The 19,446-nt window shown below is 38.7% G+C and overlaps 2 protein-coding genes across 5 annotated transcripts in view; both read left to right on the top strand.

Annotated features, from left to right (window-relative positions):
• The window catches only part of hip1 (huntingtin interacting protein 1), a 45,430-nt gene extending 42,617 nt beyond the window's left edge, over positions 1–2,813 (top strand). Inside the window, 1 exon segment of the mRNA XM_067451110.1 lies at positions 27–2,813. Coding sequence (XP_067307211.1) covers positions 27–37 — 11 coding nt within the window. The 3' untranslated portion in view covers positions 38–2,813.
• A 4,352-nt stretch (positions 2,814–7,165) lies between these two features.
• LOC137084713 (E3 ubiquitin-protein ligase TRIM39-like) lies at positions 7,166–12,913 on the top strand. Of its 4 annotated transcripts, none has more exons than XM_067451109.1 (9): positions 7,166–7,266; positions 7,812–7,894; positions 8,077–8,630; positions 8,720–8,815; positions 10,125–10,358; positions 10,440–10,578; positions 11,050–11,085; positions 11,226–11,293; positions 12,872–12,913. In XM_067451109.1, exons 2-9 carry the CDS (start codon positions 7,834–7,836, stop codon positions 12,875–12,877), a joined length of 1,194 nt encoding a protein of 397 aa, XP_067307210.1. In that variant the 5' UTR covers positions 7,166–7,266; positions 7,812–7,833; the 3' UTR covers positions 12,878–12,913. The 4 variants fall into 4 exon arrangements, with proteins under 4 accessions (XP_067307210.1, XP_067307208.1, XP_067307209.1 ...); XM_067451107.1 differs by lacking the exon at positions 12,872–12,913 and adding an exon at positions 12,660–12,839; XM_067451108.1 differs by lacking the exon at positions 12,872–12,913 and adding an exon at positions 12,058–12,371.
• The last annotated feature ends 6,533 nt before the right edge of the window (positions 12,914–19,446 follow it).

The raw sequence follows: 19,446 nt of genomic DNA, 5'->3' as shown, positions 1-19,446 counted from the left end.
TCTCTTTCTTTTGTGTTTGTCCGCAGGAACGGGTTGAGACTTGTCGTGTTCTGTGCAGCGGCCCTACAGACGGGACTCTTGACATCTTTATATACACGCTATCTTTCCCATCTCCCTTTTTATTGTACTTTTTAATTTTTTTGATTTCTTTTATTGTACATTTTAAGCCAAATAAAAGGTGCTTTTTTCTAACCTGCTCCCTCCCCTGCCCGTGGAGTCAGGAGACGTGAGGAGTGTGATGATAGTGTGCGACGAAGGGGGAGGGAGAGGAAGGCAGGAAGTGGATGGCACCACCTAGTGGACAGAGAGAGAAGTCCAGGCTCGCTGAACTGTCTGAGTATTTCATTTCCTCTTCCTCTTCTTATGGAATGGAGAATCTTCCCCCACCCTCAACCATTTAGAACAATCCCGTCACCCTGTGAAACATCCCATGATACATTGCACAAGGGTGAGTCACCCCTTTTTGCAAGAAATGGCACTGTGCCGTGACCCTTCCAAACTCAACTTTTACAAACAGCAGCTGTGTGACTTCCAACTCTCTAAAGCATTCCTTAATGTCGTGTAGGATTGCCTTCGTCCTGGTCCGCTCATCCCCAGTTCCGTTAGCTGTGGTCTCTGAACTAAAACGAGAGCATTGGGCGTAGTAGATGATGACCACTGTGGACTAACACCCAAAAACACTAGCAAACTCAACAGACTTGCTTTTTCTGTGTAGTTTTTTTAAATCTTCCGTTTTCTCTTGCTTATGTTCCCGAGGCATTGATTTTATAAGAAACCCAAAATAGATTTAATGCTCACTTTTAGGGACAACCCGCTAAATAGCTCATCTAACATATGATATTTCGACACAACTTGTGTCCTGATGCGTTTCACCAATTTCAAGTCCATGACTGACTATGAACTGACTGTTTTTGTAAGACCTCACGTCACTCGTTTTTGTTTTATTAGCTCTATTTAGGTTTCCTGAGCACAGATAGATAATGCACCATATTGTATTAGTGAAGGTCCATAAAACGGTCCCTTACGGTTTACACGCTGTTAATACGACAGTATCTGTTAATTCCTGTTGTCTTCTTCTAGCTCCACACACATGCCCCCTTCACACCGAGGCGAGGAGAGACATCTGTGCCTTCCAAAAGGGAAAAAGGGTCAAGGATCACATTCCCTCATAGAGACCTTTAAAATCGTGTTCTAGAGTAGCATTAGGACAGTGTTTTAAAGTTGTAGTTTGGTATTGCGAAACTGAGATCATGAAATCAGTAGGGAACCATGTGGTGTGAAAACAGATGTACTCATCCCTGTGTTCAACTCTGGTGTTTCGTTTGGTTTTTTTGAGCTCCCCTTATCCAACTTGGTGGATATCTAAAAAAAACAAATTTAAAAAGAAGAAATGCAGAGCCCTTAGAGAACATGCTGATGGAAAAACTGAGATGGGAGGAAAAATTACACTTCAATATTCTTTTGCAAATGGGTTGATTTCCCAAAGAAAACGTATTTGCTCGCAAAATCATTGAAATGATATTTCCATCACAAACGTTTTTTGAGTGAAGGCAAAGTGTCACTGGGAACGCAAAAAAATTGTGAGCGAACCCATAGTTTCTCCACACAAAGTAAAATTGTATGCGCAAATGCAATCCAGATAATGGTAAATAACATCTTGCCCAGTTGTGGCCCTCCTCTCCCATATTTTTCTGGCCCACATACCTCATGGAATGACAGCGGTGACTCGACCTGAGTGTGGCTGGCAATAGCATACATATCCGACTTCAAGCCACATCTGGCACATCACTATGGCACATTTGGCTCAGTTCTGGCACCAGCAAGGTCACATGGGCCACATCTAAGCCACACACAGCAAGCTGGTTTTAGTGTTTAGTGTAGAGTTGTGGCTTGCTGTGTGGGGCGTAGATGTGGCCCATACGTGCAAAATTTGGCCCAGATGAGGCTCAGATATGTATGCTATATAGGAAAGATTTTTTTTTTTAGAGGAACGCAAGGTTTTCTTGAGGGAACACCGTTTTTAAAATATATTTTTTCCTGTTGCCATGTCCCTTAGGGCTCTGAAAATGTTTTCATAAAATGTGAAATGAAATGTATTTGGTTCAAGAGGCCTGTCCATCCCCGTAAAAGCAATGTAGACCACATCGCCTTGTAGACCACCACTGTCTGCCAGCAGCACCGCTCTTGCCAGGGCTCGGCTGAACCTCCGCTCAGCCGGACACAGGGACATGCAGTCTTGTAGTCATCTACAAACCATGGTTACCTCAACTTCTCCACAAACTACCAGTCAGTAACTACAAAAAGAGAAAATGATTGCATTAGGGTCCTGTAGACTCTGTATGAACGTGCTGAGAGTGTATGTGTGAGTGTTCTTTAATACTAATATAATGTCTCTGTGTGTGTGTGTCTGTTTGGGTGGATGCTGTGTGACTGAGATATGATATATACTGTATATCCCTCATGTTGTTATGTCTTAATACCCTCATATTGTTTCACTCGTTGCACTGCTTCGGCTGTTATGTTAAGTTGCGACACTGGGTATTTAATTTCCGTTTTTTTTTTGGAGTGTCATCATCACCTCCAGTAATGGTTTATTCCACCATTTAGATTCGGTTGTCTAGTCTTACCAGCTCAGCCAGCCTCTAAACTGCCTCTCACTTTTGTTAATGAAAAAAACAAGACCGCTCAATAACATTTTGGAGAATATCTTTGTATGATATATACTAAAACTGTGTGTGGTTTGTTTTATTTTTCAGTTTTTAAATAAATATTTCACTCATTGATATAACTGCTGGTTGTTTTGTCTCAATGCTGCTTGTGTAAGATGTTTGTGTTGTCATTTTTAACTTTACAGTCAGCCATTGCTGAGGTTTTTGGAGGTCAAAGGGAAAGATTTCGATGTAGGGTTGTGTAACTATTTTAGATTAAGCAACCAGGGAGTTAAGTTATGTAAAATAATTGGTTTGAGCAATAATAAAAACTGAATCTGTTGACATGTTGAAGATTATCCCACCAGGTGTCACTAAATAGTAGCCTACTAGCCTGAGTTCATCTTTTCTAAATCTACATTATAACATTTTTCGGTATCACTTTAGATTACAGCCCGGAAAGTACTGCCTTATTAAAGTGAATTTACAGCATAACTTTCGGTAATTACACTGCCTGCGTCTCAATCAGCTCCCTAGATCAGGAGTCAGGGCACTGATCAGGGAGTCAGCCCATTGACTTATGTCCTGATCAGTGCCCTGACTCCTGATCTAGGGAGCTGATTGAGACGCAGGCAGTGTAACTATAAAGTAAGTAGGTATAATGAAACAATATGTAATATTAGGGGAATAAAGGGGTAACTATCAGGAAAATTAACAAATTATTTATACTATAAGTATTTTTTTAATTAAGGGGTAATTATCCGAGTAGTTACAGGGTAAGTACGAATGTGCGGGCTGTAAATTAAAGTGGCACTTGTTTTGTGTAGTTACAGGGTAAGTACTTGGAAACCTTTATTTATAAATGAAAAATAAAGTTTTTTTTAAAACAGATTTACAAAACATCAATTTCTCTTGCTTGGCTTCATCCTTCTCTTGTTCCTTCGTCCTTGCCACAGATGAATCTTAAAGGAACTGTATGTAAGAAATGTATTTCAATTAATCATAAAATTGCCCTGATATGTCATGAGACATTAAGAAATCATGTTAATTTCAAATACTTATATCCCTGACAACAGTAGTCTGGCGAGGATATTGTCATTTAAAAGTCGTTGTTGCAGCCCTCAAATGATGTTATGTTGTGTTTTGGTCTGAAGCTCCACCTATCTACCAATCACAAAGTCAGTAGTGTTTCTGCATCCGGGTTGCCAGATCTGGTCTAGTAACCACAGCTGCAGCTACAAACGCTCCTGCTGGATCCTGCAGCCTAACTGGCAACCTCGAGTCAAGGGGGAGAGGGGAGAGTGATTGCAGTACCAGTATTGGCCACAATCTTACATCCCATGTCTCTAGTATTCTGTTTCATGTAACTGTTACACTGAAAATACAGTAGCCTACAAGCAGAAATGTCCTCACCTTTTACTAGTCTTTTACCCTCATGCCGTCCGAGATATGACTTTATTCTAAATAAAGAATAAAGTCGTATACATAAATAAATAATCTCTGCTAATGAAAACTCATTTGGGTTTCTAAGAGTTAAAGTACCAGCACATACAGCAATAACTACAGTAATCCATACAATCCCAATGGACGAATCAATTTCTTTAGTTAAACGATAAGCGTTTGTAAGAAAAATAACAATATTTTCACTTCCCTTTCACAACACTTCCGACCAGCAGCGACCTTGACCTAACTTGAAGCGTGACGTAGCCTACACGTGCGCCGTAAAACTGGTCATTCGGATTATGTCAGATGCTGTCGTTTTTTTTTTTTTATGCTCACAACAGTATAGAAACAAACAACATAATATATGATAATAGCAATTAGAAACAAACAAGACTAAAAGACAAGAGACCCCAGTTCTCGCGTGTGTTTCAGATGAAACGCGCATGAGAACGTCATGAAAGCTTGAAGCATCGACTATGCACAATAAAATCCCGCAGCTCCTTGATAAGAACTCTCCTCTTTACAAGATCGCAGGAGTGGATGATGGACCCAATATTTCCTCTTTCTTTTTCTCTTTTTAAAAAAATCGTCCTCAATACTCGAAGACGTAATTTTGTATTGTTTTGCTTTTTTCCCCGTAACCCATATATTAAAGGGTTAGTTCACACAAAAATGAAAATTCTGTCATTTCCTCACCCTCATGTTGTTCCAAACCTGTACGAGTTTCTTCTTCTGCTTAACACAAAAGAAGATATTGGAAGATTGTTTGTAACAAATTAGATAGAGCAACCATTCACAACTATATTTTCCCCCTACTATGGTAGTGAATCTGCTTGGTTACAAACATTCCTCCAAATATCTTCTTTTGTGTTCAGCAGAACAAAGAAAGTCATGGCTTGGAACAACATTAGGGTGAGTAAATGATGACAGAATTGTCCTTTTTGTGTGAACTATTCCTTTAATACGCATCGGACTCACTCAGTGTGAAAGTGTCTGTGAGTGGCAAATTTTTCGGATCACGAATACGAAAAAACGCATGCTAAAATATTGGACTCAGTGTGCAAAGGCCTTTATGAGCGTAGATTACGCGGGGGACGTGTCCCCCTCACTTTTAATAAAATGTATTTTCGTCCCCCGCACTTTTACTGGGTCTCACCGATCCTAGTCGACCCGCTCCGAGCGGGATTCGAACCAGCGTTACCCTGCGCGGGGGCGGGCAAGGTAACAGGGACGCTAAAGACAGCTTTCTTTAATCTCGGTTGATAGCGCGCTTATTGAGGTCACGGGCAAGTGTATTTACATAGAAACCAATGTGAATAGCCTACATCAAGATTTAAATACAGAGACAAAAAATAATCTATGCATGACAATTTTATTCGAATCTAAATATGAGGAGGGCGCTCTCTCACAGAAAGTCCAAAAGTGTATTCGTAGAGGTAATATCCAGTCACGCTGGAGCTGCAGCTGAAGGAAAACAATCGTTATGACGATGAAACGTGACGACGACAATCAGACGATTGTGAAAATATATGCTTTATGTGTTTTTTTCAAGCCATCTCAATGTAGGCTATTTATTTAAAATAAAGTAGCCTGAATAACGCAGCTTTTAATGTTTAGTATCTTCTGCTCACCAAGGCTGCATTTATGTAATCAAAAATAGTTAAACAGTAATATTTTGAAATATTATTACAAATTAAAACAGCTTTTTTCCTATGTGAATATATAGTAATTTATTCCTGTGATCAAAGCTGAATTTATCATCATTACTCCAGTCTTCAGTGCCACATGATCCTTCACTAATCATTCTCATATGATGATTTTATAATCACGAAACATTTATGATTATTATCTGTGTTGAAAACAGTTGTGAAGCTTAAAAATGTTGTGGAAACCATGATAGCCTACATGTTATTTTTCAGGATTCTTTAATGAATAGAAAGTTCAATGGACAGCATTTATTTAATAAATTATTAACTTTTGTAATATTAAAAATATCACTTGTGATCAATTTAATGCATGTCTGATCAACAAAAGTATTAATTTCTCTCTTTTTTAATTTTACCACAAATTTTTAGATGGTTTCCACAAAAAATTAAGCAGCACAATGAGCAGCACAACTGATAATAATCATAAATGTTTGTTGATCATCAGATCCTCATATGAGAATGATTAGTGAAGGATCATAGGACACTGAAGACTGGAGTAATGATGATAAATTCAGCTTTGATCACAGGAATAAATTACTCTTTACTATATCTTCACATATGAACAGCAGGGTTTACATCAGAATATATATATATTTTTTACATTGCATAAAATCTATGGAGTCTTAATGCACAAGTGTTTGTAGTATATAACCCAATCATAAAATTGGCACAAAAAATAGGAGAATAATGTTATATATAGATATTAATTAGTGGTTATTGTTCAGCAGTGTATTTGATATTTTGCCCAATTAAAAGCAAGAGATGCGATAAATTATATTGGTCCAAAACTAAATAAATGGCATTACGACATTTCTGTCCCCCTCACTTCTGAAAAGATGGCTGCGCCCCTGGGCCTTTACATACAGCACCTTTAATGAGCAAGCCTTTCACTGACCACAGTTTAATGAAAGTTTTTTGCATATCATCATGGGGCATAGATGGGAATCTAATAATAGACTGGCGATAAAACGTAGCCTACATTACACACAAACTGAATAGCAACTACAACATTTAGACACTATCTTTTATTCTAGCTCAGCCTCAGCTGTCAGTGAATGGAAAGCACGGGATTGTGGGACATCAAGGCAGCGAATGATCAGGCCTATACGATTTACAATCAACCGAGTCATTTAATAAATCAGACAAACACTTAGTCTAGCTGCTTCTAGTGCTTTATATAAGCGCTGCATAAAAAATGTACATGGAAGTTTTGCCCACCAAAGAACATTTTTATTGATTTTGGGGACTTGTCTTTTTCATATGGAAGATGTTTTCTACAGTACAATTTGACATTTAATACAAAAGTAAATTCTGTACTGTAGAGATAAGGTGGGCGGGGCTATGACATCACTGCAGGTGAGCGAGAGCTTCAGTGAAAGTCAAATCAACAGCAGTGTGAAAACCGATTTTTCTCTTAAACAACGAACGCTTTATTCAGATACTCTAAAGACCACAGCTGATACGCAAAGGTAACAACCTACTTAAGATTTTACTGAATTGGTTTTTAATGGTCTGCTTCAGTAACTAGAATATGGGAAATCCAGGATTTAGGCATTAGTCAATAGGCCTACATAACTATAGCCTAGTTCAATTCAGATTTTTTTAAATGAAGTTAGCGTCATTGAAATTAGGCCTATATCAGAATTGTATCGAGATTTAATTTGATTTGTTTTAAAGAAAAAGTATAGTGTCAAGACTTTAGAACCAGGAATAGCCTGAACTTTAGACTATGCTGCTTTCATGTGCTATCGGAAATTTCGTAATTCCCAATTCCAAAGTCGTAATTACGAGCTCATTGCATTGAATTGAGTGACTTCAAAGGCTGTTCATGTGCACTTTTTAAACTAGGAAACTCTTTACTATAATTCCGATAGCACGCGAATTAGAATCAGAGGGGAAATCTGAAGTTGAACATTTTGATTACATTATGAGTTAAACTTTAATCCTACACAACAGTTGTGTAGGATTAAACTTTGTGCTGATTTTTTTTAATGCGTGGATATTTTGTCTATAGGCTTAAAGAGAAGAAAAGAGCAATGGCAGAATCATCAACAAAACAAAGCGAGGCCAGGAGGAGTCTTGATAGACCGCTAACAAGTCAGTAACTGAAAGAAAGAACTCAGGTCAAATGACACTGATCGAGGCTTACTTTTTTATTTCATCCATATAATATCCTACTAATTGCTAGCCTTGTTGATGAGTTTTTACCTAATCATTTTTCTGTATAAATCGGTTCCAAATGTAGATGATTAAAAGTGTTTTTTTATCTTCGTCTTCAGCTCTGTCCTCCTCCAGTGGTCCTCTGGCAGAGGAGCTCCAGTGCTCGATCTGTCTGGATGTGTTCACTGATCCAGTCAGCACTCCATGTGGACACAGCTTCTGTAAGAGCTGCCTGAACCAGAGCTGGGACAACAGTCAGACCTACAGATGTCCATTATGTAAAGAGCCATTCAGTAAAAGACCCGACCTCAAGATCAACACAGCACTCAGAGAGGTTGTGCTCCTCTTTAAAGGAAAGTCTGGTGAGAGTACATCTGAGGTTCTCTGTGACATCTGTGATGATATAAAGATGAAAGCTCTGAAGTTGTGTCTGGTGTGTCAGAGCTCTTACTGTCAAACTCACCTGGAGCCTCATCAGAGAGTCCCTAAGTTAAAGAAACACAAACTGATCGATCCTGTGGAGAATCTTGAGGATTTTATCTGTCAGAAACATGAGAAACCTCTGGAGCTGTTCTGTAGAGATGATCAGACATGTGTGTGTTTCCTCTGCGCTGTGACAAACCACAAGACTCACAACACTGTTTCTGTAGAGGAGGCGAGCGCAGAGAGAAAGGTAACAACAGCAGCAGCACGTTTTAGTAATTTGCGTCCGACGGTGTTGAATCTGTTGAGTGTCTGTGTTTTTCGTTTCTGTCTGTATAGCCTCAGCTGATGACGATGCAAACAGACGTGCAGCAGATGATCCAGGACAGAATGAAGAGGATTCAAGATCTCAAACACTCAGCAAAACTCAGAAAAGTGAGTCACCGCAATGTTTTCATTACATATTTTTTCAAGAGGTGTTTTATAAAATTCCTTAGGAGAAATGTTACATTTCCTTAGAAATAAAAAACAAAACCACTGTGACAGGAATGTTGAGCAATGAAAAGAATAGCCAAGATCACTTGTTTGAGTTAATATAGAAATCTCTGACTTATGTTTGCAGACTTTGGTATCTTGGCTAATCTGAGCACATTTGAGACACTTGAGATTTTTTACAATACAGGCCAAAAGTTTGGAGACATAACTATTTGTAATGTTTTTGAAATAAGTTTCTTCTGCTCATCAAGCCTGCATTTATTTGATCAAAAATACAGAAAAAAAAAAATATTGTCATATATTATTACCATTTTAAATAATTGTTTTTCAATTTATTATACTTTTATACTATACTATTTTATACTATTATACTATACTAATATTTTTTTTCTGTGATGCAAAGCTGAATTTTTCCATATCATTCCTCCAGTCTTCAGTGTCACTCGATCCTTCAGAAATCATTCTAATATGATGATTCATTTTCAAAATTGGAAACAATTCATCTTTTGTAACAACAATATACACTACTGGTCAGTAATTTGGGGTCAGTCATTTTTTTTTTTTTTTTTTAAATAAATCAATAATTGTATTCAGCAAGGATGTGTTAAATTGATAAAAAATTGATAGTAAATGAGATTTATATTATTTAAAAATGTTTTTATTTTGAATAAATGCAGTTCTTTTGAACCTTTTATTCATCAAATGTATTAGGCAGCAGAACTGTTTCCAACACTCATAATAAATCAGAATATTAGAATGATTTCTGAAGGATCATGTGACACTGAAGACTGGAGGAATGATACTGAAAATTCAGCTTTGCATCACAGAAATAAATGATCATTTAAAGTATAATAAATTGAAAACCAAATATTTTAAAGTGTAATAATATATCACAATTATATAAAAAAATCTGTATTTTTGATCAAATAAATGCAGGCTTGATGAGGAGAAGAAACTTCTTTCAACAACATTACAAATAATAATGTGTCCAAACTTTTGGCCTGTACTGTAAATGTGAGATTACTGGGAGTTAAAAAAAAAAATGTAATGGAAAAAGTATTAGAGAAGAAAATTTCTTTATTGGATCTCCATTTAATCTTATAGGCTAGCTGTTGATGAGAAACAATTGAAATATCAAAAATCGCCTTTTTTATATCAAGTTTAATAATTAAAAAAAAGTAATGTTTCAATTTGCTTTCTAAAAAAGGTGCAGAAATGACAAAAAATAATGTATTCATTAATTGATCAGGAAACGTCAGAGAAAGAGAAAGCAGAGAGTATTGAGCTCTTCACTGATCTGATCGGCTCCATTGAGAGATGTCATTCTGAGCTGCTGGAGATGATGGAGCAGAAGCAGAAAGCAGCAGAGAAGCAGAACGAAGAGCTCATTAAAGAGCTGGAGCAGGAGATCACTGAGCTAAAGAGGAGAGACGCTGAGCTGGAGCAGCTCTCACACACTGAGGATCATCTGCACCTCCTACAGGTCAGTGTAGGTCCTTCTGTCTGCTCACGTCACAGCACAACACTCCTCATGCTGAGGGATTTCTGCTCTCTCCTGCTGTAGATTTACCCGTCTCTGAGCAGACCTGCACACACCAGCAGCTTTACTGAGATCAGTAATGACACACACGTGAGTGTGGAGATCCTGATGAGATCTCTGATTCAGCTGCAGGAGACTCTAGATGAGAAACTCAACAAAACTGGTAAGAGAATGCCAGACTATATTTTTACAGTAATTAATCAAACATACAATGTAAACTTACATAATCCTAATCCTAATGATTTAAAATCCATTATTAGTGCATGAGTACAATCACATTAAGGGCTTTACTCAGAAGAAGACAACTTTCCCTTGTGTGTAAATTGCGTTCACATTTCATCTTCGCATTTGTGTTGCTTTGTCATTTTAAATCAGGTGCTTTTCTCAAAAATGATTTTAGATATTATTAAAAGAATTTTGTTTGGATGATTTCTGCCAAGGCACCTCACACACTGTTTCTCCTCTAGAGAATCTCCTCTGCACTACAATCTCACCACAAACATGAAAATTCATTCGTTTCAGTCATTTATAAAAAGCAATAAGGAAAACCAATAGAGACAAACATCCATATGAGAGCATAAGCTGAACATACAAACTGTATTAAAGTTCTCTGATAGTCTGTTATTGTCATTAGTCTCCACAGAGCTGAAGAGGATGCAGCGATACGCAGGTACAGTCTTGAGTTTGTTTGATTACATTGTTCCACAATGAGAGTTTTAAATCATACCAAAGTCTACTCAATAGATTCTTTTAGATTAAACATTTGTCATATTGTGAAGTTGTGGATTCACCTTTTTTTTGCTCTCTCAGTGGACGTGATTCTGGATCCTGATACAGCTCATCCAATACTCAACCTGTCTGAGGATGGAAAACAAGTGGTATGTAGAAACATTGAGCTTAAACTCCCAGACAATCCAAAGCGGTTTGACACTTGTTATTGTGTCCTGGCAAAACAGGGTTTCAGCTCAGGGAGATTTTATTTTGAGGTTCAGGTAAAGGGAAAGACTAAGTGGGATTTAGGGGTGGCCACAGAATCCATTAACAGGAAGGGGCATATCACAGAAACTCCTGAGAATGGATACTGGACTGTAGTTCTGAGGTATGGGAATAAGTATGAGGCTCGTGAATCTTCTCCTGTCTCTCTGTCTCTGAGAGTGAAGCCTCAGGTCGTGGGTGTGTTTGTGGATTATGAGGAGGGTCTGGTCTCCTTTTATGATGTAGAATCCAGATCTCTCATTTATTCTTTCACTGGTCAGTCTTTCACTGAGAAACTCTTTCCATACTTCAGCCCATGTAATAAAGATAACAATCCAGCACCACTGATCATCTCACAAGTCAGATAAAATGCATTTACACCCAAATATTAATACGAATATGAAAATAATTTTTAGTGCTATGAATACTTGTTGTCAAACTTAAAATATCCGCTGTAGTTTTTCTGCTGTACAATAGTAATAGTTTTTAGGGTAAGAAATGTTTGCTCAAGCCATTTTCTTTCTGCTGCTGTAAAATTACAGGTAAAATGTTGTATCTAAACAATCATCTGTGTTAATTTCTATACTTAAAGATAAATAGATCATCCACTATATACTGTACAGGGAGAGCATTTTATAAACAATGGTATATTTATTTTTTTAAATAGAGATGGAGCAGTGAGGGATATACACACTCCTTACAACTCGTGTAGTGGAGTTCGTCAAGCTTCTCTTTCCACTTTTTCATCTGTAGAAAAATGGGGATAAATATGATGCAGAAAATGCCACCAAATTTTTAAACAGCCTAGTTAATAATGAATCTTAATGTAATAATTTTAACTAGATGTATGTAAAAAGCAATACCATTTGTGAAAAGATGATCATGATGATCTAACATACACTTTGACATTTTGATATGCTTCATATCCAGGAGCTATGGCATCACTGCATTTGAAATCTTTCAGTGGACATAAAAATAAAAATTGGCAAAATATTAAACCATTATTCTCGTTAAACTCATCATTGGTCTGTTTCTGTAAACCAAACTGGAGCCAGTCTGCTCAGTATTATTGAGTTTGCTTTAACGGAAGTTGCAGTGAGAGTCATTGTATGAATTGTGAATTGTTTGATGTTTGCTGGCATTTAAAGAAACTGCAGAAAAACTAAACTAATGGAACACTGGTTATGATTTACATTCAGATTTTATCTTATTTACTTATATATTTAATTGTTTATATTAATTATTTACTAATAAATTAAGACCCAATAGCTTGCTGACAGACTCGTTTTTGAGGGTGCTAAGACTGGACAACAATCATCCTCCATTGATGAAATATAAGCCACAGCCTTCCAGAGAATATGTTTGAGTGCCAAGACCTGCTACAAGTGCCCTGCTAGCCTACTGATGCCATCTCTAAACTAGTAAGTAACTGATTTTGTCATTTGTTTAAAAAAGCTTTTATTTAAATTTATTTTTTAAAGGAATGAACGCTGCAAAGATAGCAACATCTCGCAAAAGACCAAGATGCTTCTAGGCCATGTTTGTGCTTCTTATGCCATCTATTGGACAATACAGGTACTGCATTATTTTTGTGTTGGGATACATTTCTTAACGGTAGTGTTCAATATCTTTCTTCTTTCTAAGTATTTAAGTCTTTCATCTCTAGAAGACAATTTCATCATTGTTGAAATGAACCAGAGGTGGTTTAGTGCTTTTGTTCTGCTGGTTAAGAACGAGATCTATCTATCTATCTATCTATCTATCTATCTATCTATCTATCTATCTATCTATCTATCTATCTATCTATCTATCTATCTCTCTAGCTCTCTATTTATCTGTCTGTCTGTCATGCACAGGCATAAATTAGACAAATTATACAGAATTATATTATATTGTATTACATCTTCAGTTTGTGCAAAAAATCTAAAACTGAATTCTATATTCTATAATCTATAACATACAATTTTAAAGGGTGATGAATTGAGAAATCAAAATATCCTTGATCTTTTGACAGAGGCCATTCACCGTAAAAACATCCTGTAAGTTTCAGAATTCAAAACTTCCTCATTAGTACAACTTTTATTTAGTATCAGCTTTTATTTAGCCTAGAAATCTAGACGCACCCTAGCGGCAGCAAATTTAATCTGCCCGCATCTTGATGTGGGTCTGGCTTGTCAGGCTACTTCTGAGCTGTATTCCCCTAACTCTTGCCGGACCAATCACATCGCTTTGACCGCGATTCTGGAAGACTTGGAGTTAAGCTTTTCTCTGAGAAAAGAACAAAGAACTGCACTGAAGTCATTCTTAAAAAGGGAAGATGTGTTCGGGGTTTTGCTGACCGGATACGGCGAAAGTTTAATCTATCAACAAGCTCTGTTTCACCTTCGTTGCTCTGGTTGGTGTAGCGCTATCCTATCGCGTGCAGAGGGAGTTTGAAAGACAGCCGTTTATTCCGCCCCTCGGATTGAGCCCTGTCTATGGTGAGTTTCCAGACCAAACATCTTGATGTGGGACTGGCTTGTCACGCTAGCTTTTATTGTATCCAAGCTCAGAAAACAACTTGTGTGGAATTTTGTCACATTATGATGTAATATGACGTAAAAGACTGCCTCTGCAGAATCAAATCAACCCCACACATCTCATTGCATATTTGGCGCGGCCCACTGGTACATTAGTGAGATGATGAGGAGAGAAAAGAGATGTGGTTAAAATTAACCACAAAAAAAAGACAAAAAAAAGTCACTGTTTGGATTTAAATTGGCAAATGCTAACAAGCAAATGATTGGATCATTATTTCAGTGATTATTATGTTTCTAGCATGGTATATGTTTGGCATCAGTTCTTCTAACCATAATTGATGGAGTGTGTAGCTTTTCATTTCTTAAAGGGGGGGTGAAACACTCAGTTTCAGTCAATCTCATGTCAATCTTGAGTACCTATAGAGTAGTATTGCATCCTTCATATCTTCCCGAAAAGTCTTTAGTTTTATTATATTTATAAAAGAAATATAGGCTGTACCGAGTCTTTCCGGAAAAAAACGAGCGCCTGGAGGCGTATCGTGTGGGCGGAGCTAAAGAATGACGATCGCGAACAAAGCGGTGACGTCCTCAAGCGTGGAGAAACCCATGGCTATCTCAGCTAATACAGATAATGATCCAGAATCAAATCTGAGGCAGAAATAAATTGAACAGGAGAAACAGCAACACAGGACATCCGTCTCTGTGGTATGTACTGTATTTAGTGACCTGTCAACATTTGTGTGTCTTTACTCGCAGTTTATGAGGACATGATTCGGTATATGGACTATTGTATGCGACTAAACCTTAGCAGTAGCAAGCATAACGGTTTTGCACGTCAGACTAGTGTAACGTTATACAGAGAACAGCAATGGAGTAACCGTTAGCGCATTTGAATGAAGAAGCACGCGATCGTGTCGTTTACTGATGTTTACTCATGCGACGGTAGCCAATAGCAGAGACATTTGAAGCAGTTTTACTCACCAGCTGCTTCCAAAGCAGGACCGAACTTTTATCGCTGGGACCGCTCCGTCAAAAACACACTTCTTTGGTATGATTTGGTGAAGTCCTGTGACAGCAGTGGCGTGGAAATCAACTTTGAGACGCGACTGAAGCGATGTTGTGAAGCTTCCCGTCATTTCTGCGTTCAAATTGGTTCAAATGCAGTGCTGCCTTCCCGGAATGCTGTGCTGAAGCGTTGAAGTCGCTCGACGTCAACCATAGGAATAAAGCGGAGCGCGGACTATAACCGACATAAGTGTTCACGGACGACTGGATCTGCACCTGAGAGAGTGTTTACGGGCGTGCATTTCCTCTCTCGCTCTAGTCACGCATGTGCACCCTACCGGGAGAAGAGCCCGTACGGCCCATACAAGGACCTTCCGTTCTATTAACGTCAAGCCGACCCATACTCGAATAAATCTCTCCGAAACTTGTGAGAAACCGGAAGGAGTATTTTTGACACAGAAATACTCCATCAAACGTCCAACATTAGTTTTTGAAACTTTGTCTATGTTTAGGATGGGAATCCAAGTCTTTAACAGTGTAAAAAGCTCAGTATGCATGAAACAGCATTTCACCCCCCCCCCCCCCCCCTTTAAACAATCATGTAGGAAGACACATCATGGCTATATTCCAGGATGACAATGTCAAGATTAATCAGGCTCAAACTGTGAAAGAATGGTTATAGGAGTGAGCATGAAGAATCATTTTCACACGTAAATTTCACACTCTGAGTTCAGACCTTAAATTCAGTAAAAGTCGTTGGGATGTGCTGAAGGAGACTTTACAGAGTGCTGGACTCTTGCATTTTAGTACAAGATCCTGACCAAAAATTAATGTACTACCTGATGAAAATAAAAGCTCTGATGTTTTCATCAAGAGGTTGAGTACAATGCAAGAGTTGAGTACTCTGTAAAGTCTCCTCCAGCACATCCTAAAGACTTTCAAAACTTGCAACACTTTTCAGATTCTCGACAGCTGTAATTGTAAAAACGTGGAAAAAAAAGTCTCACAGCAGACACACCCCTTCCAACAGACTGTTCAAATCAGAGGCTAAAATCAGGGTAGAAAAAAATGCCTTTTTTTGCTGTAATGCCTCATTTTTGATGTAAAAATCATACTGTCATAAGTGCACCTCACAAAAATGTATAAAATAATAATAAAAAAATGCAGTTCATGACCTCTTTAAATGTGAGATATAAAGGGCTTATATGCCTCCATAATATTACACATACACCCTCCATGGACTGGACCTCGATGTAGACCACAGGAATAAATCAATCTGCATAATCTTAAACAAATGCAGAGATTACCACAATCCCTAATCCACATGGAAAATATAGTTTGTCCCTGTTTAATTCTACGCCTCCCAGTGATCTCAGTGCATTAGTATTTAACTGCAATATGCCACATGCTCGTCTCATAGCGCTCTTTGAATCTCTCGTGATTTCTCTGTTCAGTGTGTCAATGCACCAGTCTGTCTGTGTGAGTCTGTCTGAGTCAGTCTCTGCTGCAGAGTTTTGACTCACTGAACAGCTCTATTTTTAGCCTCTGCAGCTAACACTCCATCAGGTTACAGCAAGCCTTGCCTTCACCACGAGGGCTGAACACCAAACCCAGAATGAGAGGATTGCTTCTGGAAAGATGCTTGTGAATGGCGTCTCTGTTAAATAGGAATTAGGGTGGGGACAGGCGGTCACTTCAAAACAGTCGACAAACTACAAGTGTGCCAGGTTCTGGCATTTCAAAGGCCTAGATCACACACAAATCAACATTATTTACACACCGTTATGATGTTCCAAACATGAACACACACTGTACACAAAAAAAGAAGTTCATGAGAATGTTCATGCTGCTCAGTTCTATATAATGAAAGTGAATAGGGACTGTGGCTGGCAAACTGCAAAAAGGACATCATAAAGCAGATGATCACCATCCACATTCTGTTTGGAAAAGCTTTGAACATCTCCTTCCACTGATATTCATACTTTTGGGTGAACTATCCCTTTAAGAGTTTCTTTTGCCTACAGTCTTGTGTTCCAAGTAAACACTGAAAAGCGCTGCTGCTGGACGAGGAGGCGGATGCAGATGTGAGGTCACTGGCCAAAAAAAGACGGTTCTCCCTGAGGACTACACTTTCACTAGCCAATAAACAGAATCCGATCCGCTCGGAGCGCCATCATCATTCCTTACTGCAGTCTGTGTTTCTGGAACATGAGCACTTGGTGTTCTTTGTTTGATTTTCTGCTGAGTCATTACGTCCCTAGACACTTCATCCTATGGCTGGATAGAGCACCTCTGCTTCTGTGCTGCTCATATTCCTCCATTATTTTCATTGGATAGTTGACCTACAAATGAATATCTGTCCCCATTTATTCATCTCATGTTGTTCCATACCTATATGACAATCATTCTGTGGAACACAAAATATATTTAACAGAATGTGTGTAAAAAAGGTGCGTTCATTACATGTCAGGATGACCATTATTACATGTTCAGAATCGTAAAAAGCTTCCACTAGCCTGGTCCTACCAGACTCTCGTACTTTGTACAGAGAATCTGGCCACTCTCTATTGATAAGCATTAACTTCCTTAAAGGCGGGTACTCTGTTGAAGTTTAAAACTATTGGATCTGCCATATTATCATAGCTAACGTAGCCAATAGCTAACGTTTGGTCGTGACGTATGTCACCTGAAACCATAGACTGTAGCCCAAGACATCAACGTCATCGTTCTCAGCCACTGCCTCTGTTCGCTGATTGGACCGGTTAAAATTTGATCGGAGAAAAACAGAGAATGTACCGCAATCCCAGACGGAGTACTGAAAATGAAAATTGAGCAGAAGTACATATGAGGGCGGAGCCAGGGTAAACTTTCACGTCCTTGCAGAACAAATTACAACTGGAATACTGAAATTTTAAGCTCAGCCCTGTGGGCCTCGTTTATAAAATGTTGAGTAGAAACCATGCTACATTCGATCTTACGATCATATCTCAAATGTACGTACATGTGATTCAGAGAAAAAACATATACGCCTCTTTTCCAGATGTGAAATTTATGAAGCGCAAATTATCATGTAATGGTGTGCAGCTGAATCAGATTTCCGCCTGATAAACGGCGTCTCTAATTAATGTCATTAACAGATAAAACAGCACCAGTCAACAAAAGCAACAAAAAAATGCTTAGATTTCTAAATACCCGCATTTCCCAGACTCTTTGCCACACGGAAAAGTGCTTACGTCTGCTCAGACCCCGATGTAGCTCTATACACTTTTCCCATCAAACTCTGTTCTCATAAATTGTGTGTTGTATACACACGTTTTAAAAATGAGGCGCTGTACCATGTGACCACTGTATCACCTGACTGCTGCAGATTGTTTTCAATTCGTAAACAGCTCAGAGTAGATTGTTACGGTTTGTCATGACATAACTATTATGAGCACAGCGTTCGTGGCTCAACTCGTCGAAATTGTTTTCCAAGATGGCTGCTGTCAGTATACGCCTTTATAAAGTCTGTCAGGGTTCTGTCACTTCGGGCTAGCTTTCTCTTGGAGCCCTGACACTCCTATTGTTTGTCTTTTGTGAGCGGCTGAGCGCGCAGCTTTTGAGCATGCTCGAGCTGTGCTCTTCTGTCCTTGTGAGAGTTCTGTGTGGGGCGTGGTGTTCAGATCTCAGCACTTCGGTCTAGTTGGGTTATGGTTTGGTATTGGGATTCGGACATTCATGCTCATGTCTTGTGTTGTGTAATATGTAGCTGGTGTTTTTCACTGGCTGCATGCTTTCCTGTTGTCATGTTTTGTGTGAACATGCAGCTTATGAGTTTTCATTAGCTGCATGTTCATGTCATGTTTGGTGTAAGCACATGTTCATGTGTTTCTTTGTCCCATGTGCTCAGGTCGATTGTCTAACCCCGCCCACCTTGTTTCCTGATTGTTGGTTAATTTGCCCCACCTGTCTTCTCTCGTTACCCTCGTTTGTTTGCTCCCCATTTAGTCTCCTTGTGTTTGCAGTTCTGTGCTGGATCGTCGTCATATGTAGCCTACCTCATGTTTCACTACTCGTCAAGTGAAAGCAAGTCTTGTTTTTCCCCCTTGGGGTAAATTTTGTTTGCCTTGGTTTAAATAAAACCCGTTCCTCTTGCAATTGAGTCCTCACTCCTTTCAATTCAACAAACCCTGACAGTATCTTCTTATTAAACTGTTTGTACACTTACAAAGTTCTAGCCTGACAAGCCAGACCCACATCAAGATGTTTGGTCTGGAAACTCACTATTGACAGGGCTCAATCCGAGGGGCGAGATAAACGGTTGTCTTTCAAACTGAAAGCACGCAATAGGATAGCGCTACACCAACCAGAGCAACGAAGGTGAAGCGGAGCTAGATGACAGATTAAACTTTACCGTATCCGGTCGGCAAAACTCCGACCACATCTTCCCTTCTTAAGAATGACTTCAGTGCCATTCTTTTCTTAAAGGTCCCGTTCTTTGTGTGTTTTCAAAGCTTTGATTATGTTTACAGTGTGCAATATAACATTAGTTC

The sequence above is a fragment of the Pseudorasbora parva genome, chromosome 8 (genome assembly GCF_024679245.1).
Source record: "Pseudorasbora parva isolate DD20220531a chromosome 8, ASM2467924v1, whole genome shotgun sequence".
Lineage (NCBI taxonomy): Eukaryota > Metazoa > Chordata > Actinopteri > Cypriniformes > Gobionidae > Pseudorasbora > Pseudorasbora parva.
The sequence above is the reverse complement of the archived record's forward strand: the minus strand, read 5'-3'. Positions and strand labels throughout refer to the sequence as shown.

Coding starts and splice junctions, on each gene's coding strand:
- LOC137084713 (XM_067451106.1), top strand. CDS start 7,834: ATGGCAGAATCATCAACAAAACAAAGCGAGGCCAGGAGGAGTCTTGAT. Junction 8,816..10,124: donor ACTCAGCAAAACTCAGAAAA/GTGAGTCACCGC, acceptor TTAATTGATCAG/GAAACGTCAGAGAAAGAGAA. Junction 11,086..11,225: donor GAGGATGCAGCGATACGCAG/GTACAGTCTTGA, acceptor TTGCTCTCTCAG/TGGACGTGATTCTGGATCCT.